The sequence below is a fragment of the Protopterus annectens genome, chromosome 15.part0 (genome assembly GCF_019279795.1).
Source record: "Protopterus annectens isolate FY-2018-M chromosome 15.part0, PAN1.0, whole genome shotgun sequence".
In the NCBI taxonomy this organism is placed as follows: Eukaryota; Metazoa; Chordata; order Ceratodontiformes; family Protopteridae; genus Protopterus; species Protopterus annectens.
The window spans coordinates 629,803,104-629,824,394 of NC_056749.1; the positions used below are offsets into that span (position 1 = coordinate 629,803,104).

The following is a 21,291-nucleotide window of genomic DNA, read 5'->3' on the forward strand; positions in this document are numbered from 1 at the left end:
ATGGGTATTGCTGAACCAATTTTCTGTTGGTATATAGTTTACAGCTAGCTGTTGCCTTTGTTTTATCTTCATTAATTTTGTATCCTTAAAAGACTTGAAACTGTGTCAGAATATTTCACAACACTGAAATATCCTTTTCTGGTTTTATCAGGTACAAAATAATGTGTGTGTTTTGTCTTTCGACTTTTCCCGGTTAGGGGTCACCACACCGGAACTCTGGTCCGCTAATGATTGGCAGTAGATTTTCACGGTGCCGAGTTGCCAGCTCGACACCCAACCTTCAACGAAGGCATGCCCATTCACGCATGTCTTTCGGAATGCCACTCGACCTGCAGGGAGGACATGCAGACTCCACACAGAAGGCACTCCCTGCACACTAGCTGAGAATCAAACGGGAGAACCTCTTGCTGTGAGGCAACAACGCTACCGCTGCACCACCATGGTTAATATCTGCAAATAAAGCCAACTTTTCTGGATTACTATATTAATTATATCTTTCTGAGTCCCTTATTTTCCTTGCCAGTGATTCTAAATAATAACCAAAGGGAAAGAAGACACCCCTGCCTGGTTCCTCTATTCAAACAGAACTTCCAGTCACTCATATATCCTCCTAATTAACCTTATTATTTTGTCAGAGAATGCAAATGCTTCCATTACCCTACTCATATAATCTTATCTTACTCTGTTAAATGCTTTCTGTGTATTTCAGACCCACCAACAAATGTGGCATTTTTTACATTGTTTCCCTCTGGATCATCATTGTTCTGCTAATACTGTCAAATGTTTGCCACCCCAGCACGAAACCACATTAATCCATGCCTGTCAATTTTGGCATCACCTTTGCCATTATTTTAGCCATTATAGACATAAACACTTTTTATAATCATTGTTTAGAATCAAAATGGGCCTATATAAAGCTGGATCTGATGCATTTTTTTACCATCTTTAGGCATTACAGGCACCACAGCTTTCCTCCAGGATGTTGATGCTTCTCCTCCTTTGGAAATACTGTTAAACAAAACCTTCCAGATCTTTATCGCATATCTCCAACCAGCTTCCAAACTACCATCAATTCCTGGAGACCTTCCTATACATTGGTTATACATTACCATTTTTATCTCATCTCCTCCCATCCTGTTAATAATCAAGCCTCATCTACCTCTAACCGTGACATTTAATTCTTTCATAAACATTTCCATTTGTACTTTTATCTTGATTTCCACGTTCTCTGTTTTATTTTTCTTAACATTTCCAAAATATTTCTAATACCTCTACAGGATCTCTTATTATTTTCCGTTTTGTTAGGCTCCCTAAGCTTGGCAACAACCCTTTCTAGTTTCTGTTGCCTGAGCCATTGTGCTAAAAGCTTTTATGCTTCATAGTTATCATCAAAAAACAGTTGCTTAACAGCAGTCTTTCTAAACTCATGCAAATTATTGAGGTAGTCCCTTATTCTCTCTCTAGCAATCTGCAGTTGTACCTCTTCTCATTCTGTGAGATTCCCTCTATTATGCAATACTTTATTAGCGTTTCTCAGTCCATCTAAATAATTGTTGTTACTTCTTAACAATATCTTTCTTTTATTTCCACTCTTTTTAAAATCCACTTTTATTTTATACCACTTCCTAGCTATATTTTCTGAATAAATGAATATCTTTCCTAGTAACTCCTAAATAATTTCCACTGCGCATTTCCTAAATTCCTCTCTGTTTAACAGATAGTTGGGGAAGAGCCAGTGTCTTATTTTTATTTTATTGCCCTGCATTTTTATTTAATTATTGGCATGTAATTTATTGGATGCATATCAAAACTTTCAATTAAATGCCTGTGTTCCTGTAAAATATTATTTCTGTCTAGCCTAGCCCAGTTTTTGTACCTTATTGAAAAATATGTAAATTATATTTGCTTCTCTCTGAGCTCCTGCTACAGAGTTCACATCATCCATTCCATATAGTTTCATAAATTTCTTAAAAAAATGGTTACCCTGTTTTGTTATACTTTGCCTTCTAGGCCCCCAGGTACAACCTTACTGTTGCAAATCAAATTCTAGTCCCTACCTACAAGTAATATTCCTTGATGAAAGCTGATTGTTTCTCCCAGAAGTTTATTAAGCTCCACTGTAGCAGTTTTAGGTGGAATATAAATACATACCAGCATAATCCTCCTCCCTTGCCAGTAACCCTTTACTAGAACAAATCTACAGATGTAATGTGATCCTATCTCGCCTACATTCTGCACTGATGGGTTCGGAGCCGATCCTCGGCTCCGACTCAGCACGCTATACTATAGAACGAAGTCTCTTATTGGTTGAGCTATCCCACATCCCAGGATGCACCACCACTGCTTCCCCAGATCTCGTTTGCCACTTCTACAGCAAAGACGTGGTCTCGGACTTGGCTGAGCTATGTGCTTGTTACTTAAAAAGTTTGTCAGAAATTTTTTGCTAACCTACCCAAAAGCTGTTTTAACAGCTATTCGTTGTTGTGTGACTGTGAGATTGTGTTTTTTGTGGTAAATTTGTCTTTGTTTGAGGGAAAGGATCCCGTTTAAGTTAGAGGGGCCTTGCCCTCGCGCTTTGTGGAAAAGCTTTTTAGTGTGAGTCTTTCTTCAAGTGATCCCGTTTGAGTTAGAGGGGCCTTGTCCTCAGTTTCTTTAAGCTATTCGTTGTTGTTAGTGTACAAGAATTTTTTTCTGTGGTAGTTATTTGTGTTTCAATATGTTGAAAGAGCACAGGCCTTCAGGATTCAAAAAATGCTCTAAATGCAGTTACAAAATGTCCATCACAGACTACCACTCTCTGTGCGTTTATTGTTTAGGCCCTAAGCATCTTCAGGAGTCATGTAGCGTTTGTCACGCTTTTTCCTCCCGCGTCCTCCAAGAGAGGAAAAACAAATTGATTTTAAAAGGGCTTATCACCCCTTCTTTTGAGGAGGCTTTATCTTCTTCCTCTTCACCTTCAAAGAAGAAGAAATCGTCTGCACTGACCAGCCCGTCGGAACCGGCTACAAAAAAATCTCTGCAAGCTTTTCCATCGGCTCCATGGACTTCGGAGCCGAGGGCGGAACGGTCTGCCTCAATGCCTCCAGCCTCGACTCCTCTGTCTTCGGAGCTGAAGGCTAGAGCTTCGAGAGGCGGGTCACCTTCATCGGCTCCACCGTCTTCGGAGCCGATGAGAGTTGCCCGCTCAGACTCTTCCCCTTCGGTGCTGAAGTCCACTTCGGCTCCGAGGGAAATTGCAATGGTTGTGGAGTCTCCCTCGGCACTGATATTTATCGAGACTATTTGGAGACGGTCCCCCAGTCCTTTGGAACCGGTGGAGAAGTCGACTCGAACTCGTTCGATCTCTTCTCGGTCTTCGAGAATGTCAGATTCGGACATAGACAGGGTACTTCAAAGGCTGTTTCAGTCTCCGGTCTTCCAAAAGTTGGTTTCGGCTCCAGCCCAGTCGGCTCCGGAGCCAGTTGCCCACCCTGTTGTCTTGGTTCCTCCTCCAACAGCCTCGGCACCATTGGAGTCGGTGCTGGTGGAGCCGGTGGAGGTTTTCGGGTCGGTTCCGGCCCTTACTCCAACCCCGCCCTTCGGGTCGGAGTTCGGTATACGGACCTCCTCTGTCGGCCCCGGGGGTGACGCTTCGGGACTGATGTTTTCGGTTCTGAGCCTCCCTCTCGGTGCATTGGCTGCGGGGGTGCCGTCTACTGTTGTGGCCTCTGGGGTTGGACCTTCCCAGGACTCTGGGGGTCCCGCCTTCAGGGCCATGAGGAGTGCTTTGGCCAAATCTTCTTTGGCCACCTCCACCGTATCACCATCACCTTCCCTTGGCACGGAGACTGGTTCCTTTGTAGTCCCCCTGTCTCAAGACAGCGGAGCCCTGGGGCCTGAGGCCACCCCCATCGGGGGTTCCCTCCTTCCTGAAGGTCCCTCCGAAGCATCTTCGGAGGAACCTCCAGGGAAGAGACAGTGCAAGAGGAAGCACGTCGACTCCCCTGACGAGTCTCTCACCTCGGACACCGACCTCGATGATGTGGAAGGGTCCCCCAAGTCGTCCTCGGATGATGTCTCCTTTGCGGACATTTTGGAGATCCTCAAGCAACGAGGCGACTGGCAGTCCAAATCCCCTTCCGCTGAGGAGTCGGTATTCCTCAAGGCCTTCGGGGCTCAGCCCTCTGCCTCCTGGGTGTGTCCGCCCTTTGATGAGCTCCTGGATTTGATCTCTCGAAGGGCATGGGAACACCCGGATTCTGTGGAACCGGTGCCAGCTCGCCCGAACAAATTTCTCTCAGCACCCCCTGAAAAGGATTTTCTCTCCAAAGGTGTGGCTGTAGATGCCCTGGTGGTGGCATCTGCTACCCAACAAGATGTGGCAGAGGCTTCAACGTCCGTCCATCCTCCTAATAAAGAGTCTAGGAGCATGGATCGGTACGGGAAGCGCACCCTTACTTCAGCAACCTTTACTTTAAGGTCTCTGAATTATTTGACGCACTTCGCCAGACTTCAGAGGGATCTGGTCAAGGAACTTTCAGATACCCTCTCTGGTAACTTACCTGAGCATTTGGCCCAGACGGTTAACTCTCAGCTGGCTACCTTATCATCGTTATCGAACTCGTCCATGAGGCTCATTTCATATGCAGCCGAGGGGGCGAGTAGAGCGGCGGGAACAGGCGTTGCTCTACGGAGACAAGCCTGGCTCCGCCTGTGTCATTTTGCGTAGGCCATTAAGTCTTCCTTTGACGACGCTCCCTTTGATGGGTCCTCTCTGTTTGGACCCAAGGTAAAGGACACCTTGACTCGCTGTGAACAAGAGGGTAAGACTTTAATTGCCGTAGGGGCACGGTTTTCCACTCCCTTCAGGCATTATCCCAAGGCTAGAAGAGGGGGGAAAATGTGGTTCCGTAAATCTCAAAAGCCTTACTCTTCGCAGCAAAGCGATCCCCCTTCTAGAGGCAGAGGAGGGGGAAATTTTTCAGGAAGACGCCGTCCCAGAGGCGGCGGAGGCCCCCGCAACACTGGAGACCGCGAGTCCTTTCGTGGCTCCTCAACCTTCCAGCATCCCTGAAGGAGTTCCCGACTGCGCAGCTCCGGAGCCAGTCAGGGGTCGTTTTTCGAAGCACCTAAAGGCCTGGGAGAGTATCACTCAGGACCGATGGGTGCTCCGAATCATCTCTGGAGGTTACACCATCCCTTTTTCTCAACCCCCTCCTCCATCCCAAAAATCCCGGACCCGCCATCCAGTCAACGGGATCTTGCAGCCAACGAAATTTCAAAGCTGCTTCAAAAAGCAGTCATCCAACCTGTCCCCACAGGCCAGACCGGATTAGGGACTTACTCAAGATTTTTTTTGGTGCCAAAAAAGACCGGGGACTTGAGGCCCATTTTGGATCTCAGCAAGCTAAATTGATCAGTGAAAAAGTCCAAGTTCCGGATGGTCACCTTGCAATCCATTCTCCCGCTACTGGAGAAAGGTGTTTGGATGTGCTCCATAGATCTCAAGGACGCCTATTATCACATCCTGATAGATCAGGTGTCCAGGAGACACTTGCGCTTCAGCCTGGGAGACGGTCATTTCCAGTTCCGTGCACTGCCCTTTGGTCTCACCACAGCCCCCAGGGTGTTCACCAAATGTTTGGCGGTGGTGACTGCTCACCTGAGAAGTCTAGGATTCCAGGTGTTTCCATACCTAGACGACTGGCTCCTAACTGCCACCTCCAGGCGTCTACTCTTGAAAAATCTAGCAGCCACTATATCTCTAGGCAACTCCCTAGGAATCACCTTCAACTGGACAAAGTCTGTGTTGCTGCCATCTCAGCGCATTCGGTTTATCGGAGTAGAGATAGACTCAAAGCAAATGCGAGTCTATCTTCCTGCAGAGAGGATAGAAACACTACAGTCTCAAGTTCGAGCTTTGCTCCTCAAACGTCGAGCCCCAGCGAGAATGGTCCTACAACTGTTAGGTTCCATGTCGGCCACCGTTCTCCTAGTCCCCTTAGCAAGGTTACATATGAGGATTCTCCAGTGGCTCCTGTCAGTCCAGTGGCCTTATTAGGATCTCCCACTCAGTCACCACATTCTGATCACAGAGACGTGCAAACAGGACCTTCGTTGGTGGCTTCTTTCCTCCAACCTGGATCAGGGGCGACCCTTCGTTCCATCACCTCCAGTGGCCACATTGACTACGGACGCCTCCCAGACGGGGTGGGGGGGACATTACCTGGGCAGGTCAGTCCAAGGCAAGTGGCACTCCGACGAGAGTCTCCTCCACATCAACATACTGGAAATCAGGGCGGTGCTTCTATCGCTGCAAGCACTACACAGTTACCTCCCCCAGGGCATGATTGCCATTCAGTCCGACAACATGTCAGTAGTCTGGTACCTGAACAAGCAGGGAGGGACCAGATCCTACCCCCTTTGCAGAGAGGCCATGAAGGTATGGGATTGGGCGATTGCAACCAAACGTTTTCTGGTAGCAACACACATTCCAGGGAGATCCAATGTGATAGCCGACAGACTGAGCAGAACTATTCTCTCCCCTCACGAGTGGTCTCTGAACGACAGAGTGGCAACTCAGATTTTTAGAAGATGGGGAACTCCTTTTTGCGACCTTTTCGCAACCCCCCTCAACACGAAATGCCAACAGTTCTTCTCTCTCACCCCAGTTCCGGGGGAGATTCCCAAGGACGCCCTAGTCCAAGCTTGGCCCACCAGTCTGCTATATGCCTTTCCACCGGTTCCCCTTCTTCCCAAGGTGATCCAGAAGGCGATTCGCTTGGAGAGCAGAATGATTCTAGTTGCCCCATACTGGCCTCGTCAAGTCTGGTTTCCCTTTCTTCGGAAATATGCACTGGATGGTCCATGGTTCCTGGACCAAGTTCCGGATCTCTTGACCCATCAGTCGGGACAGCTTCATCAGTCCCTTCACTTGTTGAAATTAACAGCTTGGCTCCTCCTCTTCCGACCATAGTCAGGAACCATGCTTTGGACCCGGAAGTCATACATATCTTGTCCTCGTCCCACAAGACTTCTACTAAGAAAATGTATAGCAGCAAATGGAAGAGATTTGCTATTTGGGCCCAACTCCGGGGATTAGACCCCATGACAGCCCCGGTGTCAGAGGTTCTGAAGTTTTTAGCTTCTCTGTTCAATCAAGGTTGTTCGGTCTCTACCATCAAGGTTCAATTGGCGGCTATTTCCAATTTTCATGAGAGCATAGAACCACCTTTGATGAGCAACAAGTTGTGTAAAGCCTTCATGAAAGGTGCTGGGCTGCTACGGCCCCCGATATCTCATCCCGCTCCACCGTGGGACATTAATGTGGTGTTAGGTGCTTTGACCTCTTCCCCCTTTGAACCAGCAGCAACTTGTGACTTAAAGCGGTCTTCCAAGAAAGAAATTTTATTACTTGCAATTACATCAGCCAGGCGAGTTTCGGAACTTCAAGCCCTATGTGTCAAACCACCATACCTGGTTTTTCACAAGGATAGAGTATCCCGCAGACCGAACCCATCCTTTGTTCCTAAGGTTTGTTCTAATTTTTGTCTGCAACAATCACTGGAACTTCCAGTTTTCTTCCCAAAGTACTCAAACAGAGCGGAATACATCTTTCACACCTTGGATGTCCACAGACAATTACGCTTCTATTTGGATAGGACGCACCAAGCACGAAAAACAGATCAGTTGTTTGTGTCCTTTTCAGACAATAAATTGGGCAAAGCCGTCACGAAAGTCACTATTGCCAAGTGGATCAGAGACTGTATCAGTCATACTTACTTCATTTCTAACAAAGAGCTTACAACTACAGTGAAAGCTCATTCTACCAGGGCTATGGCTACTTCGGCAGCTTTTCATTCCAAGCTTGCTATTAGTGACATTTGTGCGGCGGCTACGTGGTCTTCCCCTCACACCTTTATTTCTCATTACAAATTGGACGTGGCATCTCGGGGGCGAGCTTCCTTCGGTTCCACAGTTCTCAGGAGTGTTTTCCAGTGAGCCACCCAGGAATCAGGTGCTAGGGACGCTGTCCCATCAGTACAGAATGTAGGCGAGATAGGATCACATTACATCTTTTAGTTATGTACTTACCATAACTTTAGATGTATGGGATCCATCTCACCTACATTCCTAATAACCCACCCTCCTTCCCCCTGCCTTGGAGACCAGAAGAGACCGGACAGTCCGAGTTCAACTGTTTCATCTCTTGAAACACCTGGCAATATTATATCAACAGTCTATGTGTGTGTGCATGTGTGCGGACAAACAAGATCTGGGGAAGCAGTGGTGGTGCATCCCGGGATGTGGGATAGCTCAGCCAATAAGAGACTTTGTTCTATAGTATAGTGTGCCGAGTCGGAGCCGAGGATCGGCTCCGAACCCATCAGTACAGAATGTAGGAGAGATGGATCCCATACATCTAAAGTTATGGTAAGTACATAACTAAAAGTTATCCTTTTTTCATCTTCTATCACTTTTGGACCTCCTCTAGCAATTGAATGAGAACTTCCCTTTTCCTTTGTCCTAGATATTCCACTTAAAGAAAGAATTATCAAGTTTATATGCTCTGCTCTGTTCTTTCCAAATGTGTCTCCTGTAGCATAGCTATTTGCACTCTGTAGTTTTAATATAGTTCACTACTCTCTCTGTTTTGTATATACCTGTGAAACCATTCACATTCAAATATAGTATGGAAAGTGTTGCCATTCTAAGAAGTTATTCCCATCGGTTATGTATAACAGCTTTTTTTAATGTGTAGTTTCAGCTTTTGTGTTACATGCATACACTGTTTGGCAGGTTGAGCTTTTATACAGTAGTTTCTTGTCATATCCATTTGAACCTATGTCACATCTTACAAGATCCGTTGTTTTAATGAAAACCCTCAAAAAATAAAAAGCAAACACATCCCAGAACACACCCCCATAATCTCTTAGTATTAACACCCAAAACTGTGTACATCTTCAAACAATGAAGTTTAACCCTCTCAATAGGAACAGTTGTCCCAGATTAACAGCTACAATCACAGGCTTGAATTGACCTACAATGATGGTTATCCATACTAGGATGCATGGTGTGGCCTGTACTTCTACTTATACTAAGTGCTGTCTGGTTTTTTTTTCTTATCTTTATTCCTCTCCCAGATATAGGAAGCAACTTGAATACTTTCATAAAACATTATCTTTTAGCCATTAAAAGTGTTCTGTTTTTATTGCCCTTATCAGCTTGTATCCATAGAAACATGAGAACTACATGTACAGTTGCCTTGCCTGCAGCTACAAGTGTCCCATGATGCACTGTGAGCATTATTTACTTGCTTCCACTTAGAGCTAGTTATTAGATCAAGCCAAGGGACTTAATCCAGCCATTTCCATATGTAAAAGTAAGAAAAAGCATATTACTTTCACTTGTATCATGCTCTTTTTTCCAGGTTTTCTTCTCTTTTTACATTGAAGTGTCTACATTTCTTAAAGCTGAACAAGAAGAAAGAAAAAAATGGCACCCATTTACTTTAGTATCCATATTACACTCAAAAATAACTGAAAAAGGTTTAGTATATAGCATGTAGTATGTATCATGTGTTATAAAATGCTTTTAAGAACAAAAACAGTTGCCGTTTTCTCTCTTCTTAATGTTCTTCCAAACATTAATGATATGAATCAGGGCATATGCTTTGGGGCCCCTGCTATTTTAACAAAGTAAAAAAAGTGGTGTGTTTCCAGGTTTTCATGTTCACCATATTTCCCAAATGTGATTGATGCTTTGCAATCCTACATTTATTCATTCATTTTTGAGTCACTGGTTTTCTTCCTGTTGATCTCTATCTCCCAACTCCAGTCTCTAGTTCATTCTTAATGTACCCCTGGTACTCCTAGTAAAATCCTGTGCTTTCTGTCTCACAAGCATTTTTCTTTGGGACATTATAAAAGTCTTCACTGGCATATGAGCTTCATTATGAGAAGAATATGAAGCAGAATCCCCTTCTGTTTCATAGCTCATTTTGTCTTGGACAAACTTTGTATTTCTTCCAGTGCGTGACTTTGACCCACCAAGAAAATGATTTCTAAAGCTAGCTGGGTATAGCATCTTGAATCTCACATCTGCTTCTCGATGTTCCCTGATTGATGGAATAAACATAATCCTCTGCTGCTTGGTTTAAATTGAGTAATCGTTTTCCATAAACACTCTACTGCCTCCAGCTTTAAGTACTTTGTCCATGTTCTTCATGTTGATCCCTCTGACCTCTGCAAGAAGGTTTTTTGTGCCACATTTTTGTCAGAGTCAACTCTTTCTTCTGGTAGGATTGCATCTTTACTATGAGGTCTTGACTAATTTCTCATGGCCAGGTTTAGAGCATACACACAATGTGCCCTTTCAATTAACATCTAGTGGCATGCCAGTCCAGTTGCTTATTTGTTTTTGCGTAAAATTAATATGTTTTTTTCCTTCCAGTTTCTCTGCCACAGCAGAAAATCTCTGTCCTCTAATTCTACCATGTTTTAAAACATCTCTTTTTGATCAGTCTCATACTCAGCCAGCCTTTTCTTCATTTTGACCTCTGATTTTTTGCAGTTTGATCAGCTCATGTGAATATCTGTTAAAAGCTTCTTCCATTTTTTAGCCATACTTTATTTGAGCACATTTGACTTATTTTTTTCTATATTACTGTAACTGATTCTTGCACCAAAGCTGGAGCTTGAACTGCTTTTTGCTTAACAGCTGCAGGAATCTTCCTGGCCATTGTTTTCTCCTCACCTTTTGTAGTTGATTTTCTTTCAGGTTCTCCTAATATCTTTTTTGCTGGCATCCAGACAGTGCACTTACTAGCCAGTAACTGAAATTTACCCAAAAACACATTCACTGGCTCACTCTTCTGAGTTTCTGTGTTCACAATGGGAGAAACCAAATTAAGCTGTCATTCAGTATGCAGCAATCTTGGAAGGCTCAGTTTTTGCTTCCTCTTAGTAAAAATAAATATCTTCAATAGAACTTATTTCTCCCTCCTTTTATTTCATTCCCTGACTGTCTCTCCTCCTTAACTTCAGTTTTAGAGGATCTCCGTAGGGTGACTCAGCGGTGTAATGATTGGTATCTGTATTTTCTGACTGTGGATACCATCAGTTTTGTCTTTACTTGTTCCCCCATGTCTGCATTGATTTCCAGTGCATATGCCTGTTTCCTGTCTTCTTTCAAAGATGTGTTCTTTTATTGGCCACACTGAAATAGTCTCTGTATATAACCTTTTCTCGTGTAAATAATTAAATGTGGCTTTTATCATGGCTGAACAAGATCTGCACAGACTAGTCCGTTTACCTGATTAACAAATGGTGATGTAAAATCAAAAAACACTTAGAAAATCTGTATCATGTCTCCCTCTTTCCCCTTTTTTCACTAAAATGCATATTCCTCTTCGTTCTAACGTTCTTTTTTTGCTGTGTCTCACAAAGTCCCTTTAATCACCCTTCCTTTTCATACTTTCCTTCAGTTCACAAATATAAGATATTTTCTCTGTAAAGCCTCAAAAACTACACATGGTACTGCTAGTGAGGCTGTACTGGTGCCTTGTAAAATGGGGATAAAGACATCCAAATATGTAATAAACTTGTTCATTGGAGGCTTGCTGCTGTTTTGAATACCTTAATTTGTTTTCCCCTGTATTGAAGAATGGTAAGTCATAGTATTAAATACTGCACATTTTTAAGGAACAACATTAAGCATTATTTGAGTGGCACTGGGAAATTTGCTCATATTAAAATATTGTAAACCTTAGCTGTTTGCAATTTTAAAGCATACCATTTGTTTCCAGTTTTTGTCACTGCTGTACTTATTCGCATTTGATTTAGTAATATGCATTCCATTACATTTTGCTGCTGTATTTTAATTAAACCATTGTTTTTTTCAACAGGACGGTGACAGGATGTCTGATGCTTCATCCCTTGCACCCTTCGGCTTAAAACCTCGTTCAGGTGAGTGTTTTTACCATATACCATTGAAAATGTATCTTTTTGCTTGTCACTTCTTTTTATCTTAATTTATGACATGTTTAAGTTATATAACATGATGCTTACCATGCCTTTTATTTCCTTTTGCTCTGTTTTGACAGCTAGCACAATAAAACGTAAATGAAACGAGGTAGTAACACACCTGTGTGGGCAGATGGATGAAACCCTAAGTGTGATGCACATATTTTATGTTAGATTAGTAGTGTGGGTGTTGGAGGGGGGGTGGGAGTGAATGGCCATTGCCAACTCTCCCATCTTGTGTGTATGGGGGGGGTTGGAAGTAGGGAGGTGGCTCTGGCTCTCTACTTGGATGAAACCTAGCAAGAGCACTGGATGTTTCCCTTGTGGTACATGAGCCTGCAGAGCACATACTATTAGGTATTGCAGTGGACATAGCTACTCGGGAATTGATGCATATGTGAGAAAGCATGCATCCTTTTCTCTGGTCAGTCAGTGTTGTCAAGGTTAAGGGAGCCTCCAAGATAAAGTATTTCCTACTACTATAAACTGAGAGAGCTAAACCCAGCTATGCAACCTTGCCAAGCAAACTGTATGCTGTCATAGGTCAGACTTCCAGGCCCCTGCTTGTAAATGTTTCATCTCCCAAACCCCTGCCTGCAGATGTCCTTCAAGGATGCATCTGCAGTCATCACATATGGGTTGTCCTGCCTCAGGCAGCCCTTTGGTCGGCCGGATTCCAAAGTCTGGGTCTGGCCTTGGCTGATGTCGCACTTTCCCCGACGTCAGAGTGTCTGGGGTATAAAAGCATCAGCCAACGCCATTTTCCTCAGTCTTTCTTGCCGCGTGGTGCCCAAAGCAGAAGCAGTTCGCAAGTGCCGGTCGGCCAGCTCCTGTGATTCAGCTACCGAAGACTTCGAAAAAGCTAAGTACCCCGTTGGGGACTCTTTCTTGCCTCAGCCGATGTCAGATAAAGTTAATAATTGTTTAACTTGTGGGAAACAAATACCTCATAAGGATTTCCACTCTTACTGCCTCCCCTGCCTAGGCCCAGACCATGACGTCTCGGCCTGTTCAGCCTGTGCTTCCTTCAACCGACAAACTCTTAGACGTCGGTCGGAGTTTGCAGAGGAATTCTTTGGGGCTAGTTTTGCTTACAAGTTGCCATCGGAGACTCAGACTTCGCATTTAGTTAAGAAATGGAAGGACAAGGACCGGCACACGCGGGCTGAAACCACGGTCAGGCCTACCGCGAGTGTCTCGGTCTCGGCTGAAACGGAGTCCTTGGTACTTCCGATTACCGAAACCGCACAACCGACTACCTCGGCCCCGGAGGCCCCGGCCGAGTCGGTTATTGAATTACCTTCTGAAACTGGTGTCCAGGAACCTTCCGACACCATTCCTTTAGACAAGTCTACTCCTGCACGTGGTGCAGCCAGACCTCCTGCTTCCATGTCCATTAAGGCTTTCTCTAGGGCTAAAGCTGCTAAACTTACTAAAGCTTTGCCTCCCAAGGTTACCTCTCAGAGACCTTCTACTGGCTCACAGATTCTCAGCTTAGCAGAGGATCTTATCTCCTTAATTAGAGGTTCTCAACCTCATCCGGACAGGGGCTCTCAACCACCTCCAGACAAAAGGCCCAGGGTTGAGCCCTCTGACCCCCACTCCTCAGATGAGTCCACTGATGGCTCTACTCTGTTAGACCACCAGGAGGAGGCTTATTCATCCTACGAGGATTCTGATGCTGAAGAATCTATTCCCTCGGCCTCCCCTCCTGAAGAGTTTTCCTTTGGAGAGACATTACACTCTATGAGAGAACATTTTCAATGGCAGGGTCAGGAATTCTCTGATTCTAGAAAGAGATTAAGGACCTTTTTACATTTACCTCAGCATAGGCCTTTAGCTATACCTCCTGTTTTGAATGTTATTGATGATGTGTACTCTGATGCTAGTACAGCCCCTGACTCTCTCCCTCCGGCTCCTGCCAAACCTGATTGGTACTACAGGGCCCCGGACTCACATCTACACCTGTACAAGGCCCACTCTGCTGATCCAGAAACTATTTCCCAGGGCCCAAAAGGGGTTGCAGCTGCCACTGCTAGAAATCCTCTACCCTCTGAAAGGGAGTCCAGAGCTTTAGAGAGATGGGGTAAGAAAGTGTATACTTCTGCAACTCTTTCCATGAGGGCATTAAATTATCAATTACATATGATACAGTACCAAGAGTATTTGTTAGATGAATTGCATAAGAAACTGTCTTCCTCTGAACCCCTTGATCGCAAATCCCTTCAGGATCTGGTACATAACTCCTAGCAGGTTAGTAACCATTTCTTGCAGTGTGGTTATGATGCACTGGAAGCTTCATGTAGGTCAGCTGTGACAGGTGCAGTCATATGTAGGCATGCCTGGCTGAAGGAACAATCTCTGCCAGACCATGTTAAAGCTAAGCTTTTGGATGCTCCTATGGAAAAGCAAAAATTATTTGGTTCCACGGCTCAAGAGGTCTTAAAGAAATTTGAAGAAAAGGCAAAATCTGTGCAAGCAGTCAAAGACTTTCTGCAAGTCCAACCACCGAGATTCAGCAGAAATTGGCCTACTAAGAATTGGTCCTTTCCGGACTCAGACAAATCTCAGAGAGGCAGGAATAGGCGTGCCAGAGGTAGAGGGCAAGCTAGAGGCTCCTACAGAGGCCGTCAATGGCAGCCTCCCAACCAGAGAGGTAGTGCAGGAACTTCAACTGCTACACCAGGGCAGACTCAATGACTTTGTTTTGACTCCGCCGACCAGGGCTCAATTAGAAGCACCTTTGGGCGGAAAGCTTTCTTTATTTTCAAAAAATTGGCACAGCATTACAAGAGACACATGGACACTGCAAATAATAGACAAAGGATACAGGTTCCATTTCCACACATTGCCAAAAAGAAAAGGCATGCCAGACCTGCCACCAAATCAGAGGGCAGAGGCTTTGAAACAAATTTCCAACTTAATACAAATGAAAGCTATAGAAAAGGTACCTCTTTCAGAACAAGGCCAAGGATTTTACTCCAGATTATTCCTTGTTCCAAGAAAAGAAAATCAATGGAGGCCTATTCTCGACTTGTCCGCACTCAATACTTACCTCATTGTGCCAAAATTCAAAATGCTGACTCTACAGCAACTCCTTCCCATGCTGGGCAAGGGGTCTTGGCTGGTAACTCTAGACCTCAAGGAGGCATACCTGCATGTCCCTATCAGACAAAGTTGCAGAAGACACCGCAGATTTCTTGCTGGGTCAGAGCATTATCAATTCTCAGCATTGCCCTTTGGCTTATCTACTGCGCCCAGAGTATTCACGAAATGCCTGGCTTCAGTAATTGCACACTGCAGACTTCAGGGGATTCAAATTTACCCATATCTGGATGACTGCCTTATACAAGCGGACAGCAAGCAAACTTTGTTAAAGGACTTGGATTATGCCATCCACCTACTGCAGGCCTTGGGATATACAGTCAACATCCACAAATCAAGACTTGTTCCATCCCAAAGAATAACTTTTCTGGGTGCAGATCTAGACACAACCACCCAAATGGCCTTTCTCACAGAAGAAAAACAAAAACAACTACCGGATTACTTCAAGAATCTGACAAGACAAACTCAGCTGACTGCAAGGAAAATCCTGCAAGCCCTGGGTTACATGGCATCTTGCATTCTTCTGATCCCACAAGCAAGGCTGCATATGAGAAAATTACAATGGTACCTAAGGAGTTTATGGACTCAGCACAGTCACAGCTTAGAAACCTTGATCCCACTCATTCCATGCCTCCAAAAGGAATTTCTGTGGTGGGCTCAAGCCTGCCAGTCGAACAACGGGTTGCCCTTCAGCAAGCCAAGAGCCAACCAAACCATCACTACGGACGCTTCAGACCAAGGTTGGGGAGCACACCTGGAGGACAGATGTATCCAAGGGCTATGGTCACAAAGAGAGCGGTGCATGCACATAAACCAAAAGGAAATGCTGGCAGTGATACAAGCAATCAAGGCCTTCAAACTTTTTCTTCATCAAGGCCACCTACTCATAAGGACAGACAACACCACAGTTATGTGTTACATAAACAAGCAAGGAGGCACCCATTCCTACCCTCTTTGCAGACTGGCAATGAATCTATGGGAACTTTCCTTGAAACTCAATATACAGCTGCAGACCCAGTTCGTGCCAGGAGAAAGACAATATACTGGCAGACAGCTTAAGCAGAAATATCATGGATGCACACGAATGGATGCTGCACCCAAACATCTTCTTACTCATAACACAATCGTGGGGAAGGCCGGAAATAGATCTGTTCGCCTACCCCCACAATCATCAACTGAAGAAATTCTGCTCAAGGACATACCACCCACAAGCATGGAAAGTGGACGCTCTCTCTTTCAGCTGGAAAGCTCTAGCAGTGTATGCTTTTCCACCTCTCCCATTAATGACCAAGGTCTTACTGAAGATCAGGACAGAGCAGCCCAGAGTTATTCTGATAGCTCCAAACTGGCCAAGACAGCACTGGTACCCACTGTTAAAGAGCATGTCACAGACGAAACCGTGGCCTCTCCCCCTATGGCCACTTCTACTGACGCAGCACAATTTCAAGACTCTGCATTCCAACCTGAAAACCTTGCAGCTAACTGCCTGGAAAATACCATGACTCCTCCTCAGGATAAGCTATCCTAGAGAGTGAAGGATATTATTATGGAAGCTCAACGGCCTTCCACAAGGAAGGCATATTCAGCAAAATGGAAAAGATTTCACACTTGGAACACAACAAAGGGCCTAGATGTGACAGTGATGAACATGGCACATATACTGGAATATTTGGCAGAATTGTTCCACAATGGCCTGTCTTACTCTTCCATTAAGATACATGCCTCAGCAATTTCAGCAGAATACAATGTTAATCCACCTGTCTTCTCTCATCCTCTCCTGAGACCATTTCTAAGAGGAATCAAAAACATCAATCCTCCAAGGAAACCACCTCTACCTACTTGGGACCTTAACTTCGTGTTGGAAAAACTAACACTTCCTCCCTTTGAACCAGCAGCATCTGCAGATCTACAGTTTCTGTCTTGGAAAACTGCCTTCCTTCTGGCCATAACCTCAGCAAGAAGAGTATCTGAGTTACAAGCTCTAATGGCAGTACAGCCATTTCTTATCTTTCATCAGGACAGAGTTTCATTGAGAACCAATCCTACATTTATGCCAAAGGTGGTATCCAGGGTATCTTTGAACCAAGCTATTCACTTGCCTACATTCTTCCCACAACCACAAAATAAAGGGGAGAAACTTCTGCACACCCTGGACATACACAGACATTTGCGCTACTACTTGGACAGAACTAAAAGTTACAGAAAGACTGACCAGCTGTTTGTAGCATATGCTGCTGGGGCACAAGGAAAAGCAATTTCCAAACAGATAATTTCAAAATGGGTAGGAAATTGCATTCGTTTTTGTTACTCCTTTCATGGAAAAACTGTGCCAGCTGACATTAGACCTCATTCCACGAGAGCCACAGCCACCACCACAGCCTTCCTAAGAGGGGTGGCTACCGAGGACATTTTAGAAGCTGCTACATGGAGCTCCGTGCATACATTTGCCAAGCATTACAATTTACCTTTATACTCCAGATCCAGAGCAGGCTTTGCTATGGCAGTCCTGCAGGGTATCTTAGCTACACCATCCTTTACTTAGTACCTCCACCCCCAGATTGGCTATGGTATTCTACCCATATGTGATGACTGCAGATGCATCCTTGAAGGACATAGTACAGTTTTGTACCTACCATAAATGTAGATGTCCGATAGGTATGCATCTGCAGTCAGGTTTAACCTCCCTCCTTCCCCTCTGTGGTATACTTCTTGGGTACTTACCCCTCTTATAGCTAGCTGGGGGGATCTATTGTGGTGTATTTGTTTTTATAGTACTGTGCATGTTTGGATTTGTTTTTACAATGCATATCTCCAAATTTTAGCCTTCCTTAGAGGGCACCTGGCATCTGGGGCAAGAAAAACTGAGGAAAATGGCATCGGCTGATGCTTTTATACCCCAGACGCTCTGACGTCGGGGAAAGTGCGACATCAGCCGAGGCCAGACCCAGACTTTGGAATCCGGCCGACCGAAGGGCTGCCTGAGGCAGGACAACCCATATGTGATGACTGCAGATGCATACCTATCGGACATCTACATTTATGGTAGGTACAAAACTGTACTTTATCAAGGGTATCAGAACTTATCAGAGATTTGGGATGCATGGCTAGGCTTAAAAATGCCCTTGTGGTCGTTAGCCTAGTAAACACTTATGAACCTATGAACTTGATGAAATCATACCAAACATCACTCATAAAATCACGCAAAAACTTCTGGAAAGAGGTCAGCCATCTTACAAGATAGAAGAGCAATTCCCTCCATGAATTCCACATCTTCTTAACTTTCTGCCTCCTTTTATTTCTCATTTCAACCACCTTGCAACTCACTAAATACATCAGCCCGATACCACATTCTGTCTCAGAAGCAGCATGTCTTTTGTTGTGGGTGGAGTAAATCCAAAACTATCTTGACACTCAAAGACAATATTCTTCTTTGATTGTATAAAGGCCTAATTACTGGAGCAACATTTTTTTGACTTTACCAGGACCTTTCATCTTGTTTTATTCTCCTAGACCATTGAAATAGGCATCACTGATGATGCACTGCTGTGGTTCAAAAACTACCTCTGTAACTGCCACTTCAGAAATTTTTTCTTAAAGATCATTCCTCTTACTGTATCTTCCCTTCTCAAATAAAAGCACATTTCAAGATTCTAGAAAAATGCAACTGTTTTCTCTCTGGTCATGTAACTTAACCTCTTCATTCCCTTCACATTTCTACTTATCTTGCTCGGACTCTGTTTTTGATTGTGATTCTTTCGGCATGCCAACTCTGATTTCCACTTTGTATAGGGTGGCACATTGGCATAGTAGATAGTGTTGCCACCTGACAGCAAGAAGTTCCCTGGTTCATTTCTCAGCTGAGGTGACTTCTGTGTGGAGTCTGCTTGTCCTCCTGGTTGTTTGAGTGGGTTTCCTCCATGTGCTCCAGTTTCCTTCCACATTCCAAAGATGTATGCAGTGGGTGGATTGGACACTGTAAATTGTCCATAACTGTGGTTGTGCATGCAAGTGTGTAATGTGGAAGAACAACTGCAACAGGGTTAGCCACCCAGTGGTGTAAACTTTGGCTCTAGATGATTGTCACTGTTGAAGTGACACCATGACCACATGTGCAAAAATGGGCAAAAGAGGTTGTGGATGTCTAAATGGATATTGTCTTTTTCACTCGCTCTGTATATGATGTATTCCTTCAAGCCAACTATGAAATTCACTTTGTATATAATGTGTGTGTGTGTGTGTGTGTGTGTGTGTGTGTGTGTGTGTGTGTGTGTGTGTGTATATATATATACATATATATATATATATATATATATATATATATATATATATATATATACACATATATGTATGTATTGCATTTTGTCGTTCACTCTCTAATGTTATGCAACTGTTGTCTAGCTATTGTGTTTCCCCTGGGCTGAGACTGAAATGAGTCCAATGGGATTTGAGCTCTACCATGGTTAACAAATTCAGAATAAAATAAACAAGGGGCTAGGCCATTCTGCAACACCTAATTCACCACTGGGGAACAAATGGGCTTGACTGTGTGCTGTTAGATGAGCTGTCAGGCAGGTGGCTGCATTGAAGAGGAAAGGAGGGAATTAAATAAACTGATCTTTTAGAGGCTTTAGACCTTTACATACACAAAACTGACTTTCACACCAATATAGTTGTTATTGATCACACTGGTCTCATGAACTCTGTTCATTATTTTTTTAAAGATTTTTCAGCATATATCTGGACAATCTTTCCTGACAAGTATCACTGTGGAAACAAAATCTCTGATATTTCCATGATGAGATTCTACATCTCCTGCATAGTAAGTGACAGTGAAGTGGATGACTGTAATCCTAGGGGATATTTAATGTTAAATTTCATTGTTCTTCACCTCTGAGAAGATATCACAGATAATTTTAAAAAAAGGGTAACATGGAGTTTTTTTTGCCATTTGGTCTCTTGTCACAGAATACAAATCATTGCAGTAAAGTAGAGACCTGGTAATGCTTCTGCTTCAAAGTCCAGGTCCTCTTTCTACATATAAATACAGATTGAGTCCTCCACTGACTACACTCATTTGATCAGTAACAGCTCATTCCTTCTTGGCAGTACATTATTTTCAGCTTTCATCATTAGAGGCATCATTGCTGTCAGAAGTTTGACTGTGCTGCAGCTGTGTCTTGTACGAAAGGCTCAGAGCATTAGGGAGCTGCAAACTTGTCTGATCAGTTGCTTCAGGAAGATGGTGAGCTACTGAGAGCTTTCTGCTAGTCTTACCCTTCTCCCAGGCTCACTCTCTCGTTAGTCAAAGATCAACCACCCTTTTATAGTTGCAGTCTTAGTTACTAGGTTCAGATGGTGATGCCTCTGATGATGAACAGTTCACCTTTTGTCAGTTTCAGTAGTTTGATTGACTTCTGAATCCTCAGACTGCATATTAGGAAATCATTCCTCACTGGCCCTGCTGTGCTAGAATGGCTGCCTTATCCTCCTCATAGGTCTCACTCAGTGTCTAGCATTTTGGCTCAAGTTCTGCGTACCTAGAATAGACACTTTTACCATTAAAAAACAGGCTGAGGCTTAATGCCTGCAGATGAAGAAGATACAGAGATAGAAGGATAGTACGACATTGAAGCTTCTACTCAGGCATACTAAACCCCACCCAGTGACGTAATTTCAGTATACATCTAGTTTATTAAAGGTTAAAGTACATTTCCCATTTATTAGAAGGAGAAGCTATGCCCTTTGTAGGCTGTATTACACATTGTTTTTTTTACTTTACAAATAGCAAGTTGTGTTACTAGTATGGATTAGGAATTAAAAGAAAATGACATTTGAGTTAGGTATGCATATGATTAGTTTTGTCTAATATAGTAAATGCAGTTGTTTCTGTCCTTATTTAATTTCACATCACTCTCAGAAGTGACATCTGAAGTAAAACTGAGGCTTCATTGAATGAATTGATTTTGGATCTTTCTGCAGATCTCATGTTAGATGAGGACTTGCTTTGGTAGACCTTTCAACATGTTATCTGAGGTGTCAGAGACTAGCTGTTGGTTGGACATTACAGACTGACCTTGCAAATACTGTTGCAGTGGAATCTTCAGAGAGAGAGAGAGAGGGAAGAGAGTGAGGGAGATCCTGTGCTCCACACTGAAAGTATAGTAAAAATTGTATAATTACCTAG

The 21,291-nt window shown here is 43.9% G+C and overlaps 1 protein-coding gene across 1 annotated transcript in view; it reads left to right on the forward strand.

The window, feature by feature from the left end:
• Positions 1-21,291, forward strand: part of LRCH2 (leucine rich repeats and calponin homology domain containing 2) — a 2,522,829-nt gene that overhangs the window by 2,151,843 nt on the left and 349,695 nt on the right. Inside the window, exon 19 of the mRNA XM_044057297.1 lies at positions 11,885-11,945. Within this exon, the coding sequence (XP_043913232.1) occupies positions 11,885-11,945 (61 nt within the window). The remainder of the gene's footprint in view (positions 1-11,884; positions 11,946-21,291) is intronic.